General features: G+C 40.3%; 1 protein-coding gene across 1 annotated transcript in view; it reads right to left on the bottom strand.

The window, feature by feature from the left end:
• Positions 1 to 15,572, bottom strand: part of LOC122788737 (collagen alpha-1(XIII) chain-like) — a 396,594-nt gene extending 381,022 nt beyond the window's left edge. Inside the window, exon 1 of the mRNA XM_044055630.1 lies at positions 15,561 to 15,572. Within this exon, the coding sequence (XP_043911565.1) occupies positions 15,561 to 15,572 (12 nt within the window). The remainder of the gene's footprint in view (positions 1 to 15,560) is intronic.
• Positions 15,573 to 20,498: the final 4,926 nt, after the last annotated feature.

The following is a 20,498-nucleotide window of genomic DNA, read 5'->3' as shown; positions in this document are numbered from 1 at the left end:
TGCACAATTTAGACTTTATAGCACACAGTGTATACAGTATGTGTAACTTTGCATGCATGCTAAAAATGATACACTTATTAGAAAACTCTGCACTTTAAGATGCATTTCATGGATGCCTACACTTTTAAGATACATTTCTTGGATATAATTCAGCTGAAGTGGTAACTGGCAAAATGTGGCATTACAGCTTTGAACTGTTGACATTTAATGTAGCTGTTGTAACTATACTAAAGCACTGAGTGATAGTAAGACAAGCCGAAAGAGTAGCACATCGAAGTCTCGCTGTGCAACTCAATGAAGGTGGATGGCTGTCTGAGGGGCAACAACACACTGGACTATTAACAGAATTAGTTAATGACTATCACTTTCCATCTGAAGTGAGCACTCTTATTTGAAAAGAAGTGACTCTCCTACAAGCCCTGGATTTGACTGTCAGTTACATAGTTTAAGACAGATCAGAAATGAATACCAGTATAATGCAGTAAGGTGTCTGTTATAACTCTAAATATCTCCATTCACTTTCTAGACAAGGAGAAAAATAAAAGGAATACTGCAGAGTAGATGTTTAATTCTGAATCTGAGGAACACTGGGAAGGAGGTATTCATACAGACACACAGACACAGGCACACATGAGCACTGTTTTACCAAGATGTACTCTCAGACGAAGCTCCATCTACTTACTGGTGGTCCTGAAAGAAAAAAAAAAAATAAAAAGGGTATCAGTACACAAGTATAATATGAAATATTTCTATTCCATTCCCATCTCATGCAAGGCAGTTACTATTCCTCATGCTACTTAGAACACAAACCTTCTCAGTTTAGCATCTTTTGCATTAAACATTACTACTGTATTAAGTCATACCTGTGCAAACCATAGCTCTAAAATGAGTACTTCATTAGCTTAAGATAATTTGAGAAAAGTGCAGGAAAATATATGCTGGGAGACAGCTGTAGGCTTAATTTACTGCCAGCAATGTTTGTGTGTGCACTCATGCGCGTGTGCATGCATGCAAAATTGTCTATGTATATTGGTGTCCATGTATTTCGTTTTCTGACTAATATGTTTGCATACAAATGTAATTATTTATGTGTGTGTGTTGTTATATAAGCATGAGTGTAGAAAAATGCATTATTTGTACACAGTTCTTTTTTTAACAGATCAGCTTATTTACCTTTCCAGAGATTATCCACAAAAAAGGTGAGAAAGGATGTTTGGGGGCTAGGGCAATGTGCTTACAACTGTTAAAAAGAACATTGTGATGTCATTCAAATGAACTACAGTGATGTAAATGCATAAAGCAGAGGAGAGCTCTTCCAATATCAGAGCAGCCATTTTTTTGAATACATGAATGGCATGTTGTTGAGAAATAGTCAATGCCCTTCAAAAATGTGACTTACTAAGCTTCAATACGTAAATCTACAGGGATGTGGTAACCTACCTTTTTTTGTCAAAAAGGTTATGGGAGTGCTGAGTTCCATGATGTTACCTTTCCAGTTAGCTGATTTTTGCCTTGGTCAGTGTCTATGTGGTACTCTGTAGGGATGATGGCATGTGTGGGGATGAAACTGCAGGGCAATTCTCACTCTCAGGAGTGTTTAACTGTGCAGAGTATCACAAACAAATGCAGTGTTGAGTCATGACCTTGTAAAAGGATGTAAATTTGTAAACGAAAGTGAACTGTGACTGCATAGTTCCTGAGATGAAACCATACAATCAGCTATGTGCTACCTTCCTCCAAAAACATAGTTAAGAATTGTCTTGATAATGAAGAAAATGGGAAAATGTGGATGTGGTGAAAGAGAAACTGTTTAACCGTAGAAGTGGACTGAACTGTAATATGTTCCCAGCTGTGCTCTGTCATACAGTAAAGTTTAAAAAATTGGTCAGAATATGCAAAGCTTAAAGACTTGGTAAGCAAACTGGTCACGATACAGGGAGTTTAGGCAATTTACAGAGAATTTAAGTGACTTGGTTAGAATACTGGGAATTTACGCAACCTGGTCAGCTTGTATGAAATATTGCTGTATGTAATAAAATGTGAGCCCAGGTTCCATGTGCACACTTTAACTAATGTACTAATCCAAGAAATAATGAGTGTTGAAAGAATGTATCTGACAGGTAGCTGTGGAGTCCAAATGCTGGCACACATAAAACACATAAACATACAGCAGTCATAGACACTTTCTAAAAGTATGCCCTTCTGGACTGCTTTGCATTAACTTTCTCTCTCACAAGCACGTTAGTTATCAGACTTTGTTCCTTTAATAAGTCCAGAACCTTGTGTAGTAACCTGAACATCTCCAAAATGCTGCAATATTTTTGTTTAGTCTCCATTAGTACTTCATTGCTGAAAGAAAAGTTGCATTTTGAAATCTTAATCTGTTCATACAGTTAGAAAGTGCAGTTGTGTCACACTTCCCATAATTGTAGATGGTAGAGTAGATCATTGCTGCAGTGCTGATCCTTTGGTCTTCTTGACATGCAAAAGCCCACAGCTGTCCCGATTTCCAGAGTCTTTTCATCATTGCTAGCTGATGGATGTCTGATGGCAGATGGTTGGATATCAGGGTATAAGAGGGGTATCCATCTGTGCCATCTTCAATTATTTCTAGACAGCGAACTGCAGTCTGATGCCTGAGGGCAGCTTGACCCTTCCAGATGTCAAAATACTTTTTTGGAATGGAATAGATGAAGGTATAAACTGTGTTAGAAGTAATAGTAAGGGATGATGGCAGATAAGAGCTACCAATCTGAAATGCTTTCTTTCCCTTCCTTCCCCTGTAAAGGAGGAGAGGGTAGAAGACAGAGGGGGTAGTATGGTGGAAATTTGTACTGCAGCATTGATCTACATGAACAGGTACAGTTATGGTAAGTCTGTCACAAATGTATTATGTTCTTTGTGGTCAGTGTTGCAGTACTGATTCTTGGGAGGACTTTCAAAGCTACAAGTTGGGGGGCAGGCTGTCTACTGGCTCTTGGGAAAGCAGATTTTATAGGATGGCAGTAGCAAGCCATGCCCTAGGTCCAAGGCAGTTGCTAAATGCTAATGTTTAGTGAAGGTGTGGACAGATGTCCATGTGGTAGCTGATCTGTTGGTGTGCATCCATGGAGTGTTAAGTTTTGCTCTGCTTTATTCTGTTGGGCGTAAAGAAGAGATTAGTTCTAAGGGTTATCCTGTCCCTATGGAACAGTGCAAAGTGCCTTACACATCAGGGCTTTTAGCTCTGAGACTCGCCTGGCTGAAGTGATTGCTATGAGCAGGGCAGTCTTCCTTATGAACATCTTCAGTGGAGCAGAAGCTGCTTTTTTAAAAGATATTAAAATAAGTTTTCTAAGACATATGACCAGATTCATTAATGCCTACATGATATATATGCAAAAACATCCCTACCACACTTTTTGTGCTTTGTAGTCACTCAGAAAGATTATACCATGTGTACATGTAGTCTACACTTCATAGTAATCTTCATGAATCCCTCATTATTTAATGCAACAAGATAATCAGTAGTGAAACTAAAATTAGAAGGAAGAAGGTGTGAGTTATACTTGTTTTTGTCTGTTCACTTACAATGGTGTACGCTTAGTGCAGGTATTAATGAATCCCAGGGATAGTTTAAATCCCAGGTATGGACTAGGTTTCTCCTGGGGAGTATAAGATATATGATGCCTTTTAGGAAAAGTTTCAAGTTGGGATGAGAATAGATGGGAGGAGCAGGTAAGGCACAGCGAGAGAGAGCTGAAGAATGTGCCTTAACAATGGAATAAGAAAGTCCCCAGTGAAATTGTCCTGAAAGGTACTATAGCACTAGGTTTATCTGCCAGTGAAGGATTAAGGTCTTTGTTCTTGAACCAAAGAGAAAACCTTTTCCATTTATACAAAAACGATTGTCTGGTATTCATTTTCTTTAATATCTCAAGATTGATAGTACTTCTGTAGAATAGGCTGCAGAATTTGGAGTCAAAACCAATCCTCCAAGCTGTTGGTTTGAGGATGCTCAGATGAGGATGAATGACTGCCCCCTTTATCTGGGTGAGTAAGTCTATCCTTGTGGGAGAATGTAATGTCTCCCTTCACTAAGGCTCATGAGGAGTGAGAACCGGTGTTGCCTTGACCAGAAGGGGGCTGTGAGTATCATGCTCAGAAGAGAGCCCTGTCCATTTAATTGAGAAGGTGTCTGCTCTCCATGTTCCTGTCTGTTGTGTTTTTGAGCAGAACCTTTGAAGTTTTCTGGTCTAGTGTGAGACAAAAAGCTCCCCATTGATGGGTGAGGTCCAGGAAAGTTTCCTTTTTAGCATTCACTTGCTGGGGGTCTACATTGTTTCTGCTCAAAGAATCTGCTGAGGTGGGGTTCTGGTCTGAAATGTAGGATGCTAACAGTGTCAATTGCAATTATTGTTCCAAGATCCAAATCTTTATTGCTAGAATGCACAGATGGTAGAAATGGGCAAAGTGTAAAACACAGATATGGTACAGCAGCAGTGGAAAAAACAAATGGTAAAACACAGAACTGGTAGAGTAGATCTGTTGCTACGAATCAGTCATGTCTCCTGTGTTTTTTTGCTATGGGCACATGTAGATAGGTGCCCTTTAGATTATTGTAACCATGTAAGCTCCTAGAAAATCATTGGCAGAAGTTTTTGAAGAGTCAGCATGTTAAATTTGCAAATGTCTAGGAACTTATTTAACTCTAAGAGGTGTAAAATTGGTCTCCAAATTCCTTCATTTCTCAGGACTAGAAAAGTTCTGGAGTAAAACCCTGTTGCCTCTTCCTCAACAGACAATGGTTGAACAGATACCTGTTGCAAAAATTCTTGTAAGATGGGTGGGAAGGAAAGTTTCTTGGCCTTTTGGAGGCTTTGGTGTCCCTAAGAAGAGAGGTCTTTCTCTGAATTGAATGAAGTAACCTTTGTATATGATGTTTAGTACGCACTGATCTGAGAAAATGAGTTTCCATTGGTTTAGAAAGGAAGTGTCTTCCTGCTATTGGGGTGGGGAGGGGAGTTGTTGGAAAGTGGGTAAGCTGTGCATAATCACAACTGTTCCCTTGGGGGGAAAGAGTCTTTTAACCCCCCCCCCCAGGTCTAAGGCATTGTTCAGGTTGACATATCTGAACAGTGTAGCTTTTTTGATCAGGGAGGCCTCTGCCTACCTTGCCTAGGAGTCAGAGGCCAATACTTAGAAGAATATTTTGTATTATATCTTGGGGTTGGAGACAAAGTTCTTTCACAGTTTTTATTTGCTTCCATTTTTATCTAGATTTTCAAAACACATCTCTGCAGGAGGTGCAGACAGGAATGGGGTATTCAAGATTTCAGCCTTACATTGGACAGTGTGTCTGGGCCCTCAGCCAAATATGCCTGCAGATAACAGAGCAAGTAGCAGCTGCTCTGCATGATGCATCTAAAGCATCATAAAGTACAGTTGTGTACACTTACCATAAATGTAGATGTTCGAGTATATTCACTGTTGCAGTCATTACATTTGGATTATCTGCTTGCAGTAGCACTCAGTTGGCCTGATTAACAAAGTCTTGGTTCCTGCGTCGAATGCTGTCCCTTCTTCCATTACGTCAGGTCATCAGGGGTATAAAACATGCAGCCGACGCCATTACATCAGTTTTTCTTGCCCCATATGTCAGGTACCCCCCTAATGGGAAGCAATTAAATCTATAATTACAGGGATATACCTCCAACAAAAAAGCAAATACACCAAAAAGCTTTTTGAGCATAGTAAGGGAGAGTAGAGGTATAGCTAAAAGAAGAAAGGGGGCTGTAGGGAGGGTAACTAGGACTGCAACAGTGAGTACACTCGAACATCTACATTTATGGTAAGTGTAAACAACTTTACTATGTTCTTCATGTTTCACTGTTGCAGTCATTACATTTGGGTAGATTCCCAAAGCTAAGGTTGGGAGGAGGAATTTAAATAGAATTAGGACCAGCTATAAGACCCTGCAAGACTGCAGTGGCAAAGCCAACTCTGGATTTAGAGAAAATTGGCAAATGATAATGCTTGGTGAAAGTATGTACAGAACTCCAGGTAGCAGCTTCTAGGATGTCCCTGGTAGGAACGCCCCTGAGAAAGGCTGTGGAGGTAGATGCAGCCCCGGTTGAATAGGGTCTGATGCCCTGTGGGATAGGTTTTCCATGGTGCTTATTGCAGAAATGAATGCAGTGGCCTATCCTTTTTGAAATTATTTGATTTGAAATAGCTTTCCCCTCTGTCCCTGCAGCAAATGCCACCAGCAGTTGTTCAGATTTCCTTTGAGGTTTAGTCCTGTCCAAGTAAAATCCAAGTTGTCTGTGCACATCTAAGGAGTGCAGTATCCATTCCCCTTTGTTCTGTGGGTTAGGAAAGAAGGTAGGCAAATGAGTGGACTGATTAAGAGCCACACTGGATACCACCTTGGGCATGAAGGAGGGATTGGTTCTGAGGGACACCCTGTCCGCATGAAAGATGATGAAAGGATCCACTGCCATAAGGGCCTGTAATTCAGATAACCTTCTTGCAGAAGTGATTGCTAAAAGGAAAGCTGTTTTCCAGTAAAGGAATTTTAAATCTGCAGTAGCAGCTGGCTCAAAAGGAGGAAGAGTGAGTTTCTCCAAGACAAAGTTAAGGTCCCAGGCTGGAGTTGGAGCTCTCCTGGGTGGCCTTAAATTTTTGGCCCCTCTGAGGAACTGCTTGAGCAGTGGGTGAGAGAAGAGGGGAGGCTCTATGCTGCAATGAGCTGAAATGGCTGAGGCATGAATTTTGATGGAAAAAAAGGACAAACCCTTATGAACCATCTCAGTTAAGTATTGTAGAATCTGAGGTAAATTGGGCACTGCTGCACTCATTCCTTGAGATTGATTCCAGGCACAAAATCTTTTCCATTTTACAGCATAAGATTTTCTAGTACTAGGCCTCCTTGTCTCTAAAAAGATATCCATCACTGATTTACTGAGGGATGGTAAAGGAGAGATTAGGTAATTAGCCAGGCTGCTAGGTTCAGGGTTTGCAGCTGAGGGTGCTGAATCTGGTTCTCCTGCTGAGACATCAGGGAAGGAGTCTGAGGCAGGTGCTATGAGGCCAAGCATGACACACTGCACAAGAGGGGGTACCAGTATTGGCATGGCCAGTCTGGTGCAATTAAAATCGTCCTTGGCTTGTCCTGTTTGATCTTTAGTAGTACCTCGGAGAGCAGAGGCAGAGGAGGAAAGGCATAAACTGAGCATCCACTTTCCAAGCTAGCTTGTGGGGAATCCTTGTGAAAAATTTGTCCAATTGATGGTTCTGGGGGGAGGCAAACAGGTCTATATCTGGGCTCCCCCACTTGCTTGTCAACATATTGAAAATCCTTGGTTCCAGTTTTCACTTGTGTGGGTCCATGAGGTTTCTGCTTAGTCTGTCTGCCAGTGTATTTAATTTTCCCTGGCATTAATTGAGCTTGTAGATTCACTTGGTAGCTCAAGGCTGTGTTCCACAATGCCATGGCTAGTCTGCAGAGGGGGTAAGAATGTGTACCCCCTGCTTGTTTATGTACCACATGACAGTGATGTTGTCCATCTTTGCCATTAGTTGTCCTGGAAGAATGTGATCCTTGAAGGCTGTCAGAGCATTCTGTACAGCTAACATTTCCTTTTGATTTATGTGCAGTTGCATTTGACTTGGGTTCCATTTGCCCTGAATGCAGTTCCCTGCCAGGTGAGCCCCCCATGCAAAGTCTGATGTGTCTGTTGTTAAGGTTTGGGTGGCAGGGGGTAGTGTGAATGGTAGTCCCCTGTTTTGGTGGCAGGCTTTGCCCACCAAAGGAACTCCAGGCATAGGCAAGGTATGATAGGAATCATTGTTTCTAGATCCTGTGAATGTTGACACCATAGGCTTTTGAGATACCATTGTAGTTTCCTCATATGCAGCCTTGCATATGGAATTAGAAGAATGCAGGAGGACATGAACCCCAAGGCTTGCAGTATTTGCCTTGCTGGGGTTTTGTGGCCACTTGTATGAAGTAGGTTGTCAAATGAATCCGTTTCTCTGGTGTGAGGAAAGCCATCTGGGAAGTTGTATTCAAGCTTGCTCCCAGGAATATAATTTGTTGACAGGGTACCAGGTGTGATTTCTTTTAATTTATGGTGTACCCCAGACAAGTCAGCACCCTTTGAACAAAGGCCAGATGATTCAAAAGTATGTCCTGGCTTTTTGCCTGAATTAGACAATTGTCCAGGTATGGGTATATTTGAATATTTATTTGCCTGCAAAATGCAATGACTGGAGCTAGACACTTTGTGAATACCCTGGGTGCAGTAGATAAGCCAAAGGGCAGTGCAGAGAACTGATAGTGCATGTAGCCTGCTTTGAAGCGTAGGTATCTTCTGCAAGACTCCCTGATAGGGATGTGCAGGTATGCTTCTTTTAAGTCTAGTGTTGCCAACCATGCATCTTTACCTAGCATAGGAAGCAACTGGTGAAGAGTCAGCTTTTTGAATTTTGGAATCACCAGAAAGGTGTTTAGAGTAGAAAGGTCCAGGATAGGACACCATGTATCGCCTTTTCTGGGTACCAGGAAAAGTCTCTAATAGAAACCTTGTCCCTTTTCCTCTTCTGGTACCAATTGAATAGCCCCCATGCTTAAGAGAGAGAGAGAACTTGATTTATGGCCTCTGCCCACTGATTTGGGGGTAGATCTGGCCACCTGCTTAGTGTTGGTAACATGTGGAAGTGAAATATCTATCCTTGGGACACTATATTTAAAACCCATTTGTCCTGGGTAATGAGTTCCCAGTTTTTGGCCTGCAGACCAATCTTTCTGCCTAAAGGAGCATTCAGTTGGGAAGTGCTTGGAAGTTTTAAAAACAAATCATTGAGACAGTTTTCCATAGGGGGGAGTCTTACTACTCCCAGATTTGGGTGCGGAAATCCCCCACTGCTTAGTCTTGTTTGTCCCCTGGGACTGAAATCTGTGGTTTCTGCTGTGTCTGGGTTTGGCTTGAGAAGACCTGGAAGGAGTGGAAAGGACCAATTCTTAAAGGGCCAATGCCTACTAAATCTAGGAGGCTGAACCTGCAAGAAATATTTAACAGTTTGCATAGCTTTAGCTTTATCTTCCATCTTTGTAAGAACTTCCTCAGCTTTGTTGCCAAACAGGTAGTCCTGATTTAAGGGAGCATCCAACAGTTTAGCTTTAACATGATCAGGCAAAGATTGCTCTTTAAGCTAAGCATGCCTTCTGAGCACAGACCCAGTAACAGCAGCCCTGCAAGAGGCCTATAATGAATCAAATCCACATTGCAAAGTATGTTTACCAGCCTGTTCAGCAGAACACATCAAATCCTGTAATTCTTTATTTTCAGCACAGTCAGGAATCAACATCATTTTCTGTTTAAGCAACCCAGTAACATGTTGTTGATACTGTAACATATGAAACTGGCAGTTTAAGACCCTAATGGCCAAGGTCGTAGAAGTGTAAACCTTCTTACCCCATCTATCCAGCGCCCTGGAGTCTCTATCAGAAGGGGTAGGATATTTAGCAGTAGAAGCCTTAATGCCCTTGGGTCTCTGTGAAATAGTCTCTGGATCCGCAATAGGATTTTTAAAAAGAAACTTGTGTGAATCAGGAACCCTGTAATATCTGTCAGGGTTTCTGGGAGCAGGAGGCAAAGAACCAGGGGCCAAACTAGATTCTGAAAAGGCATCATCAATAATGTCTAGTACAGGAGGTATAGCTAAAGGGCTATGCTGAGGCAGGAGTAAGAAATCCCTAAGCCTCTTTTTTGAATCAGAAAAATCCTGGCTTTCCCAGTGGAAATGCTCCCTTAGAGTATGTAAGGATTCACCCAAAGAAAAATCCTCTGAAGGGGAAGCAGAGGGAATAGAGTCCTCTGCATCAGAGTCCTCATAAGTGGATAAGGACAAATCCAGATCATCAGAAGAATCAGAAAAATCAGAATCCTGGTCAGAAGATTCATAAACAACTTCAGTCCTAGGTGTCTTATAAGGGGGAGGTTGGCTTCCCCTGATTAAAGTTATAAGATCTTCAGCCATTCTTATCATTTGTTTTTTAGGCATAGAGGCCTGTGCATGCAGCCTGTGCATTGGTTTCTTAGGCATGGTTCGAGATTTAGGCCTAAATGAAGAAGGAGACATCGGTTTAATATGCAAGTCCATAGGCCTGAATACACCCTCAGAAGCCAGTGCCTGCACAGCGGCTCCAAACCCATCCAAGGTAGAGACATCCGCAGGTTCCACAGTTGAAGCATCTTGCGGCATACCGGACTCCAAATGGGTCTCAGTAGAGGCCTGCGAATCAGAAGTAGTGGGTATCAGGGGCTGCGAAAGCACCTCACTGAGTACCGGCCGACTGGTGACTTGCTTAGGAGAAGCGTTGTCGGCAGCTTTGGATCTAGGCAGCCTGTCTCTGTCGTTATCTTTGAGTTTTTTTGGAATCCTGGTAGTCTGGTGGCTAACTGATGACATTTCTGGATAATTAAACCGAGAACCAAAATATTTACTGGTGAAAATATACTGACGATTCATAGTGCGCTGATTAAATAAAGCACAAAACTGACAGCAAGGTACTTCGTGGTCAGGGCCCAGGCAAGGAATACAGTCCGAATGAAAATCTTTGTGAGGTATTTGCTTTCCACAAGTAATGCAATTATTAACTTTTACTGACATCAGTAAGGAGCAAGAAAAAGTTTCCCCAATGGGGTACTTAGGTTTAGTTGAAGACTTCGACTCTGAAACTCAAAAACGAAAATGTCAGGAGTCAGCCAACTGGCACTTGAGAACTGCTTCTGCTTCGGGCACTGCACAGCAAGAAAGACTGATGTAATGGCGTCGGCTGCATGTTTTATACCCCTGACGAACTGATGTCATGGAAGAAGGGACAGCATTTGACGCAGGACCCAAGACTTTGTCAATCAGGCCGACTGAGGGCTACTGCAAGCAGATAACCCAAATGTAATGACTGCAACAGTGAAACACGAAGAACATCCACACATCATGGAGTATCTGGAAGTTTGGTGTGCTTTTCAGGCTGAGCTCTGTATGTCCCTGATTTTGTCCTGCAGAATTAAGGGACCTCATACAGAGGGTAATAGGTGTCTAGATCTTTTATCAAAACCTGTCTAGTAGTCTACTTTCCCTGTCATTAGTTGAGGGAGCGGTGTATCAGCAGGCTTTGGTGCACCCTTAGTGGATTTCATAGACACTACAGAGGGATCAGATTGTGGGTTCTTGTACAAGTGTTTGTGAGTGCCAAGCACACTCTAAAATCTGTCTGTCTTCCTTCAGTTGTGTGTGTGCGTGTGTGTGTGTGTGTGTGTGTGTGTGTGTGTGTGTGTGTGTGTGCACACGTGTGTGTGTGTGTGTGTGTGTGTGTGTGTGTGAGAGTCTGGGTGTAAAGAGATGTTTTCAAATATATCATCTAATACTATATTGACTGGCGGGATAGCTACTGGTCAGGAGATTGCAAGCTGTGGGGGAGAAACAGGAGAAAGGGCATCATGAGTCAGAGTTAGCAAAGGATTTGGGGAGAGGTGTTCAGAATAAGACAACTTTTTCCTCCTCAGATCCTGTAGAATCAGACTCCTCTTGAAAAGAGACATCTCTTGGTTCTTTTACTGGAAGAGGCTACCAGGGTAGTCTGTAGTTGCCTAGCTGATCTTCCCAGATTTCATAAAGGCCATGAATTCATTGGCAATTTTAAGGAGGTCCTGGGTTTTGACATGGGTAGGTATAGCTGACAACTGGGGCATTGGCTGAAGTACACTGACTGGTCTCTTCAGTTTAGGTGCCCATTTAGCAAGAAAGGACTCGGTCCATGGTTAGGCAACCATGGCTTCAGGCTCCGTGAAAGGCATGTGTTCTTGCAGAACAACCATCTCTCTTGGTAACCAGCATTCAGATGTTGGAAGCTGGGGCCTGCTGTGTGACATCAGACCAAACCGATATAGATGCTGGAGGTAGCAAAGTTGAGTGGCTTGCTGCCATGGTGACCTCCTAAGGGGTCATGTTAGAGGGCTCAGGCATAGTAGTCATCAGGCCTGGGGATTGCAAAAGTGCCTCACCAGAGTCATCAGTTGACTTGGGCAAGATGCAGAAGGATTGCCATTGTCAGCAGAATACTTTTCCTTTGCTTTTTTGTCTTTTTATTTCTGTGGCAAAGTTGTAGTAGAAGCCAAGGAAGGGGGAAGGGGGTAGGAACCAAGTCTGAGGACTCCACATGTGCCATGAGGGCATGTGCCTTGAGGACTTCGCCTGACAACTGGAAATGATGTGATAAGGCCCCTAACAAAACAGACAAAAAGAGTGAAAGTCTTTATGCAGGATTTGTTTCCCACACCTCAAGTAACTATTAACTTTATTGAACATTAATCAGAAGAAGAATTCCCCAGTGGGGCACATATCTGAAATTTGTTTGTAGAAATTCTAGAGAAAACGATCAAGCCAACAGACTGCAAGCATCTGGCAAACACACAAGTGCACTGGACTGCACGGCCAGAAAAAAACTGAAGATGGTGTCAGTGGAGGCCCCTCTTGTATCCTGACATTCAAATGTTGGCCAACGGATGTTTGTCGGCTAGAAATGACTAAAAGACTCTGGAAATCAAGCTGATTGTGGGCTTCTGCATGGCAGGAAGACTCAGGGATTAGTAAGTACTGCAGCATTGATTATGAAAACCATCTTACCATCTTTATATCTTCCTGCATGTTTACCTAATAATTCAGGCAGCTAAAAGTACTACACCTCCTAAACTTGTTTGAAGTGTCGCTACAGCTGAGTCTGCTAATGCCTTAAAACAAGGTCTCAGTGCTTCTATAGAGCAGAAGCAGTTGCTACATACAGCTAGATGCAGAGTTTCAGACTGCTAATTTCTGTCTGTTAGCACACTATTGTAATCTTCTGAGAATACTATACTACTGAAGGTACTAAACTCCATGTACTTTTGCTGTGATGCAATGAGCTGTGTCTTGACTCAAACTGTTTAATCTACAAATACCTTACAGTGCTTTTGGTATGTCTTTTGTTATGAACAACTCCTGCAGTTTAAATTCCCCAGAGAAAATACCACTAAGCAATATACTAGCCTTATCATGTAGTTTGCCATAATAAAGATGTATTTAAGAATTATAATTTCCTTTAGAGTAGGCCTGTTACCATAGAACTCTACCACAGTATGTAACACCATTCATTTTTAAAATAAATGCAAATAATTTTAACTGCCATCATCAACATTTAATACTACCATTTGTTATGCAATATCAAGCTAAAATGGAAGCTGGTTACAAATATTCCTAATACATTAAAGTAGCTTGTTAACTCATTACAACAGTATTACCACAAGGCAGTGTTGCTTGTTTGCTAATGACTGTTACATATCCTATCACTACTCATACAATCATTCCATGACTTTATAGTCCTTCTGTGAGTGAAGGTCCCTGTTTCCAGCCTGTTTTAGAAATTTGCTGTTTGTGTCACTGTCTGATTCTGAGGCAGTAAAAACAATGGTAAAAATTCTTGAAACATAAGTTGTTAATATGTTATCATTTCAAATGGTTAGTTGGAAGTACAAATATTCATGAGAATATTTGAAGGCCAGCCCACACTAAGACAACCCCATAATAAAGGCAGTGTGCGGTAAGATGGAAGATATCATGGCAGGAAAAACATTAACAATGTAACAATTCTGAGTTAACAGTAAAAATAAAACAAAGTAGGGGAACTGCACACAAAAGGAGGACAGTAAGGAAACAGACAATATCATAATTAGGGGTTGGTAAAACATGTTGGAAGGTCCATAAAATATCTCAGTACAAACTGAAGCAGCAAGGGAGTGGAAGAAATCATTTGGGGTCATGAAACAAATATTCATTTCTTAGACTAGTTTGACAGCTGATCTGTTGAGGCACTTCACATTAGTGGTGCTTAGTATCCAGGAAAACTTTGTTGAGTCAGTAACTGATTACTTAGGGGATGGGTTTCACTGAGTGCTATAGAGTGTATTGTGATTCTGTGATGGAGGTGGGTGCTTTCCTCCTTCACAGTGAAGCATGTGTAGCAAACATCCTTGCTGTGCTCCCAGGCAGGGCTCTAAGGTGCTAAATAGTGCAAGCGTGGTGAGGCAGAGGAAGACTGCTACAGTGGAAGGATTGACACCAGTGACACAGACATCTGTGATGGTAGCATTTTTAAACATTTTGTGGTATGCTTTATATAACTTTCAATGTGGATGACAGGACAGCAATATGCATTTCAGCTGCGGAGATGCACATTTGGGGACTGGAATCAATATGAATTGTGGACAGTGGCTTAATTAATGGGACATGGGGTGATGAGACCGCAGTGACAATACTCTAATGTGCTCAAATGCAGGTGTAGCATATTAAGGTACTAAAATGGTTTAATATTGTACCACACCAGAGGAAGTCCTTAGAGAACTGGATGTCTTTACATGGTGCTACTGACAGAATTTGGATCCGTCTTTTATGTCTAGCCGTCTAGACATTTTATGTCTAGCAAAATGTCAATTACAACTCATTACATGTTATAATCAAGGCTAGTGACTTGGGTGATTTATGTAGGTGTGAACTAAGCTTACAGTTTTGAAAGTGTGAGAGATGCAGATAGCATTTTCTAATTTTTATCTATTTCCAGCATTTTCTAATTTTTTATCTATTTCCTTTTTCCACTTTGTGTCTACTAATTATCAAATACCACACTTCTGGTCGTGAGACCATTCACTTCCATAAAGTGGTTATCCTTGGCAGGGATATGAGTGCCAACACGAGGGACATGGCAATTGTTTTTAGTGTCACCTGTATCTACCAATGAAATCAATATTGTTACTTCTAATGATCCTGCCCCCACCCTTGGGTTGCAGACATTGATGATCTTGTCAGCATGAGGGCCTTACTACTACCTCCTCATGAATCTGCATCCTTCTACATGCTTGCTAAAAAGGGCTACCATCACTGGCTTGGTAAAAGCAGGTGCATGTCCTTCATTCTTATGCCATTTCATTGTCTGCTCCTCTGCGGGATAGGTGAACCAGCACTAGTCACTCACACCCACCCGCTCCTGCCTGGCTTCTCCAGCATCCCTTCTGCTGCTCAGACTCAGCTCAGCCAGGTCATAGTTAGGCTTTATCCCTCTATGGCACAATATTTTTTAATCTGACTCCTATTATATGGTCACTCTTATGGCAGGAGTGAGCACAATCAGAATATGTCAGAATATGTGAAAAGGATTAGCATATAGACAACTCAATGAAGCAAACTGGAAAAAAATGGCAGAAACAAAATGTAAGTTACACAATATACTTTATCCTGTTTAAATAAAATTTATGTGAGGTTAAACTAGGTTTTCTGACTGACACAAGAGCAGGTCTTATTCATAATGTCATTTGTTTCAGTGTAATTAATGTCTCATTGTTTGCTACCATTTGCTGTCACAATTGCATTGGCTACTACATTGCTACATTTCATAGTCTAGTCTGGACTGCTTGCAGCCCACGCTTAGGCAGATGATGAGAGGAAATGAAAGTGACAGCCTAACTTGATAGGTGTGGCACACATACCTGGATCCCCATTTCGACCTTTTCTCCCTCTTGCTCCAGGTGGGCCTAGGTTACAAACACAGGGCTGTTAGTCATAGTTATCAGTACTGTGTGAAGGTTTCTGTATTCTTCTATTAAAATTATTCAAAAACACAGTTGGACAATGTGGGAACATTCATCTGAGAAAAGACAGAATATTAGACGTTAGGTAGCATGCGGGAAAGACACCAAAGACTAATCTTTTATTACAATACACCTTTAACAGCATGAGAAACTGACCAGTCTGCTAAATGATTACCAAATAACATGCACAATCATTTCCAGCTTGCCATATAAAGAAGAAAACTGCCTTTACCAGCCCAACAGAAAGATGTATATAACTATACAAAACATGTGACATGGTATAATCTGATGAGTCACAGTGGCACAGAGATCTATATGATTATACAAAACATGTGACATGTTAAAATACGATGAGTTGCAGTGGCTTCTACACTCATGACCATTGTGACGTCTGGACAAACAGAACTTACATGATTACAGTGATATTTGCAATTCTGATCAAATGGATTTTCAATACCTACCATATGTTGCACATATTTAAGGTATTTCACTCATTTTACTGCCCAAAAGTCCTCAATTCTGCATAAAAAATGGATATTACAATGCCCAACAAGTCTTTAAATGAGAATTTATTAAACATACAACTATCTGCAGTAAATGACCATAAGACATAAGGATATCTATTTTTACCAAGCTTGTCATCCTCAGCTTGTCATTTGTTTGATACCCAGCTAAGTGAACTGGTCTAGGGACCCTTTTGAAGTCATAATGTGGGCCTAAAAGTACAATTAACATGACACAAAGGCCACATAATAAAATAGAGGGTATGATGCCAGTTGCAGACAGAACCACAATAAGCAGAAAACATGCATTATTGCACATTTGTCAATAGACCATTTCTTAATTACTTACAAAATGCAATAGTCATTGTTAACATTCTTCTTCCAATTTTTAGTTCTTTCACATGTTTTCTTCCAATGCAATTACTTTCTGGGTTGCATTTCTTCTTGAGTTTACTTGGTTCTAAACGTTATTCATTGTACTGGCTTTTAGTGTTGTCATTATTAATGTACCCCAGTTTGTGACTGAAAAGGGACTACGGATCAGCTCACTTAGTTATCAAACTGTAGAATAAATACGTAAATAAAGTAACTCATTTAGTAATGAACATAACACATCCAGAAATAATTCCTACATGCCAATATGACAGAATAGTTCCAAAGCAACTAGATTTAGTATTGTCTATGCAGAGATCTGCATGTTCTCCACATATCTGTGTGGGTTGGCTGTGCCTACTTTGGTTTACTTCCACCTTACCAAAATATGCTTGTCTTTATATATGTAGCCTTTATAGTCCGGGTTATGGGTGGAAAAAATCTAAGGAGGAAGGAAATGTTCACTTATCTGGTAATCAAATAAAATAAACTCTATAGCAGTTACTGACATACTCTTTCATTTTATCCTTAAACTTTCTTATGCTAGCCTCATTTCTAATGGATGTTTGAAGGTTATCTGAAATTACCTGACTGAACATTCTCTCTGTATCTCTTTCTTATTGCTTATTTGAAAGATTCTTTCCATGGTCTGAGCTCTTTGTTTCACAGTTCTCATTGGATAGAGAGGTGGCTCTTTTCAGTTTTCTAAGTTTTGACAGGCATTTTTCAATATGCAGTAAGTTAAAAAAAGAATATTCTGGGGAAGCGTGGCCTTAGCCATTATTAAACGCCACCTGACCTTCTGTAAGGGCAAACAATGATGTCCATATTTTAAACAGTGTACCATGAAAACATGTCAGTATTAGTAGTAGTATTAGTGTTAGTGTCACTAATTGGAGAGCATATTCCAGTTTTGGTATCAAGACTTTACAGCAACAGCTCCTGTAGCTTCAGGTGTCAGAAAACTCATGCATTCAGAGTTCACTTTCAGATTGGGTTCTCACCACACACAAAGATACTTAAAGCTACGTACTTAATATAAACATATTCAGTGTCAATAACGCACGAAACATCAGCTCCTCTAAACTTCAGCTTAATCCCAAATAATATTGAAGATGACTTGCATAGATTTATTAGCAACATACTGGCGCTTAGACAGGCCCGTAGCTTGAAGACACTGGATTGCAAATCATCTTGAAGGAGGCCTGAAGATTTTGCTCTTCTACATAGGAATGAAATAATACACTATACACATAAATCATGAAATAGATTCCTGGCCCATCCTACAGTATGACATTTATCAATGGTGACAAAAGCATGTGCTCTAAAAGTGTCTGTCAGGTACATCTCAAGTAAAATGGTAAGTTAAGTGCATGCCCCACTCATTACCACCTTAAATGTGTGGTTATTCAAGTAACTACTAATTTACTTGCAAGCTCCCTGACCAAAGTCCAACTCTCGAGTTTTGCCAGAAATAAAGTCCATTAATATGGCTGTAATTAACAATCTTTCTCCATATTTACAAGTATAGTAGCACACGTACTATAAATGGTAGTAAGTGTGTTAAACTTTTTTCTAAAACCATGCTGGGCCCAAGGAAAGACAATATTTGGTAATATTTTACAGAAGCTGCTCATACTCATAACCTATGTATTTTTAAGATCTTGTCTAAGGGTCCCAGCTATTTGACATGCCTGAAGGCATGACGCTAACAGTTGAGGGAGAATGGTACCTTAGGCAATAGGGTTAATGCACATGCTTTCCAGGGGAATAGACCTACATCTGAAGTAAGTAAAAGACTTATATCAGAAATAAGTGAAAGACTTACTATATGCATTAGGGGCTTACCAATAATGTGGGCTACATTTGTAAGAAATTGTGGGTACAGTTCATCAGGTGATGCTCATTGTTAATCATTGAATTCCTCCATGACCTTGTTGACTGTTCATAGCTGAAACTGAAATTGAGTGCAGGAGCCTTCAAGCAGAATAGTCAGTTTGTTGTGAAAAAAATGCACTGTTTCTGTTGAAATGCTGAGGCAAATGGTTCCCAGCTAAGCTATCAGGGATTATGGCATCAAATCATACATTTACCTTATTCTTTGTGAATTATTACACATTTAAATGATGAGTGCCTGAGTGATCAGCTTACAGAACCACTATCAGCATAATTAGAAATGCAAACATATTTGTAGGCCAAGGGTAGCTTACATGTTGGGAAATTTAGATGTTCTGAGTCTAAGATGGTGTCCTCTCTTAAATTTTCTGAAAAAAAGGTGCAGGCCAGAGCACTGTATGTTACTTGCAGCAACTCTTATGCTTGTATACTTGTTTAAGGTTAAGTCAAACAGTTTGTTGATCCTTGCAGATGTAAGTTGCCCTTGTAATGGAATTTTTGTAGTTTTGAAATATTGCACCATACTTAACATCTAATAGGCAAACCTTTTAACAGCAACATCAAACTGTTCCCTGAGAACTGTAAATTAATCGTCATTGGTTAGACAAATCCAGATAAATCTACTAGAAAAATGCAACACTGACAAAAAATAAAAATAAATGCCAGCATTTATTTACTCTGCTAGCTCACAATTAGTTGTCTCTTCCTTTCCTTTATGGTAGGCTGGTTACATGCGTAATATTTGACAGAAAGAGACCAAAATACAACATGAGTGTCAAAAAAAAAAAAATTGGACCTAGTTTTGTATGTACATAACATTTTAGTTCTGCTTTTTCTTTCATTTCCGTGGACTCAAATACCTGTTTAAATATCCACAGTATTTGTTGGCCTGCACTGCGCTAACATATCCTTTATGGATGCTTATCAGTTAGTGTTCTACTTGTAAGACAGAATGTATATGTATTCTTGGGAGCTTAACTGTGTGAAACATAATACACTAACTATAATACAGAAGAGGGCAGCATCATAGCATAATTTTACATGGATAAGCTTTTTCATTCTTTGGGCTATAAATATGTAGCAAACAGTACACAGAAAGAGAAATAAAGAATTCACAGCATAGCACAGCAACATAAAAAAATGCCTGCTTGCATTTTAAACAAACTTAAAGGAATGTTCTGCTGTTTAACATCAGAAATTGGTAATACTAAAAATACCATACCAGGCAACTGCTTAGTGCCTTGGTGGCAAATCAGTCATCAGGAAGGATATTGAAAACAATCATGTGCGTTGTGGCAGTTTCTATAAGATTGAGTATTTAAAGGTATACAAACCAGCTTATTACTCACGGAATGTTGCACAAGAGTATGTATAACTAAAAATCAAAATGAGTCATATTTTCAATATTCTTTCAGCGCTATGGCTGCCATCTTGTTACATCCCTTTGCCCTGGACAATTAAACAGAAGTCTGAGTAACAAGTGGAAAAACTATGAATTTTTATGCTCCCCTGGGGGAGTCAAACCCTTTCCAACTACACAATTTTCTCTTTGCGGCTTGAAGAAAATTTGATATTTGAACCAGCTGCCTGTAAATCAAATAAATCCACAATTATCTTGGCATATTTCTCACTCAAGTTATATGTTGCACAATAACTGTAAACAATGTTGAATTAATTAGTTAATTAATTATTGCATTCATTTTACTTTTGTTTGTTACCTGGGACTCAAATGGACCATTTTCATGTTTGCCCAGGTTTCACAGAACAGAAGTTAAAAAAGCAATAATAACCAATTGTTTTATACAGCAATAAAGACACGTTAAACAGACATGTGTTATGCAGATTATAAGTCAACACCATGACTTGCATGAAACATTGAAGAACAGTATTGTTACACCTGTATTTATAAAAATCAATGAAAATTATGTGAAAACAAAACATTGACGAGCACATGTTTATATGTGATATATTCAAGATTTACACATTTTTCCAGACTATTTGTTGTCGGGGGGGTTGGGGATGAGGTTGCAGAGGAAACTGAGTTTGAAAAGCAGTTTAGGCTAGG

This window comes from Protopterus annectens, chromosome 14.part0 (assembly GCF_019279795.1).
Source record: "Protopterus annectens isolate FY-2018-M chromosome 14.part0, PAN1.0, whole genome shotgun sequence".
Taxonomy (NCBI): Eukaryota; Metazoa; Chordata; order Ceratodontiformes; family Protopteridae; genus Protopterus; species Protopterus annectens.
This window is presented reverse-complemented; position numbering and strand designations above follow the sequence as displayed.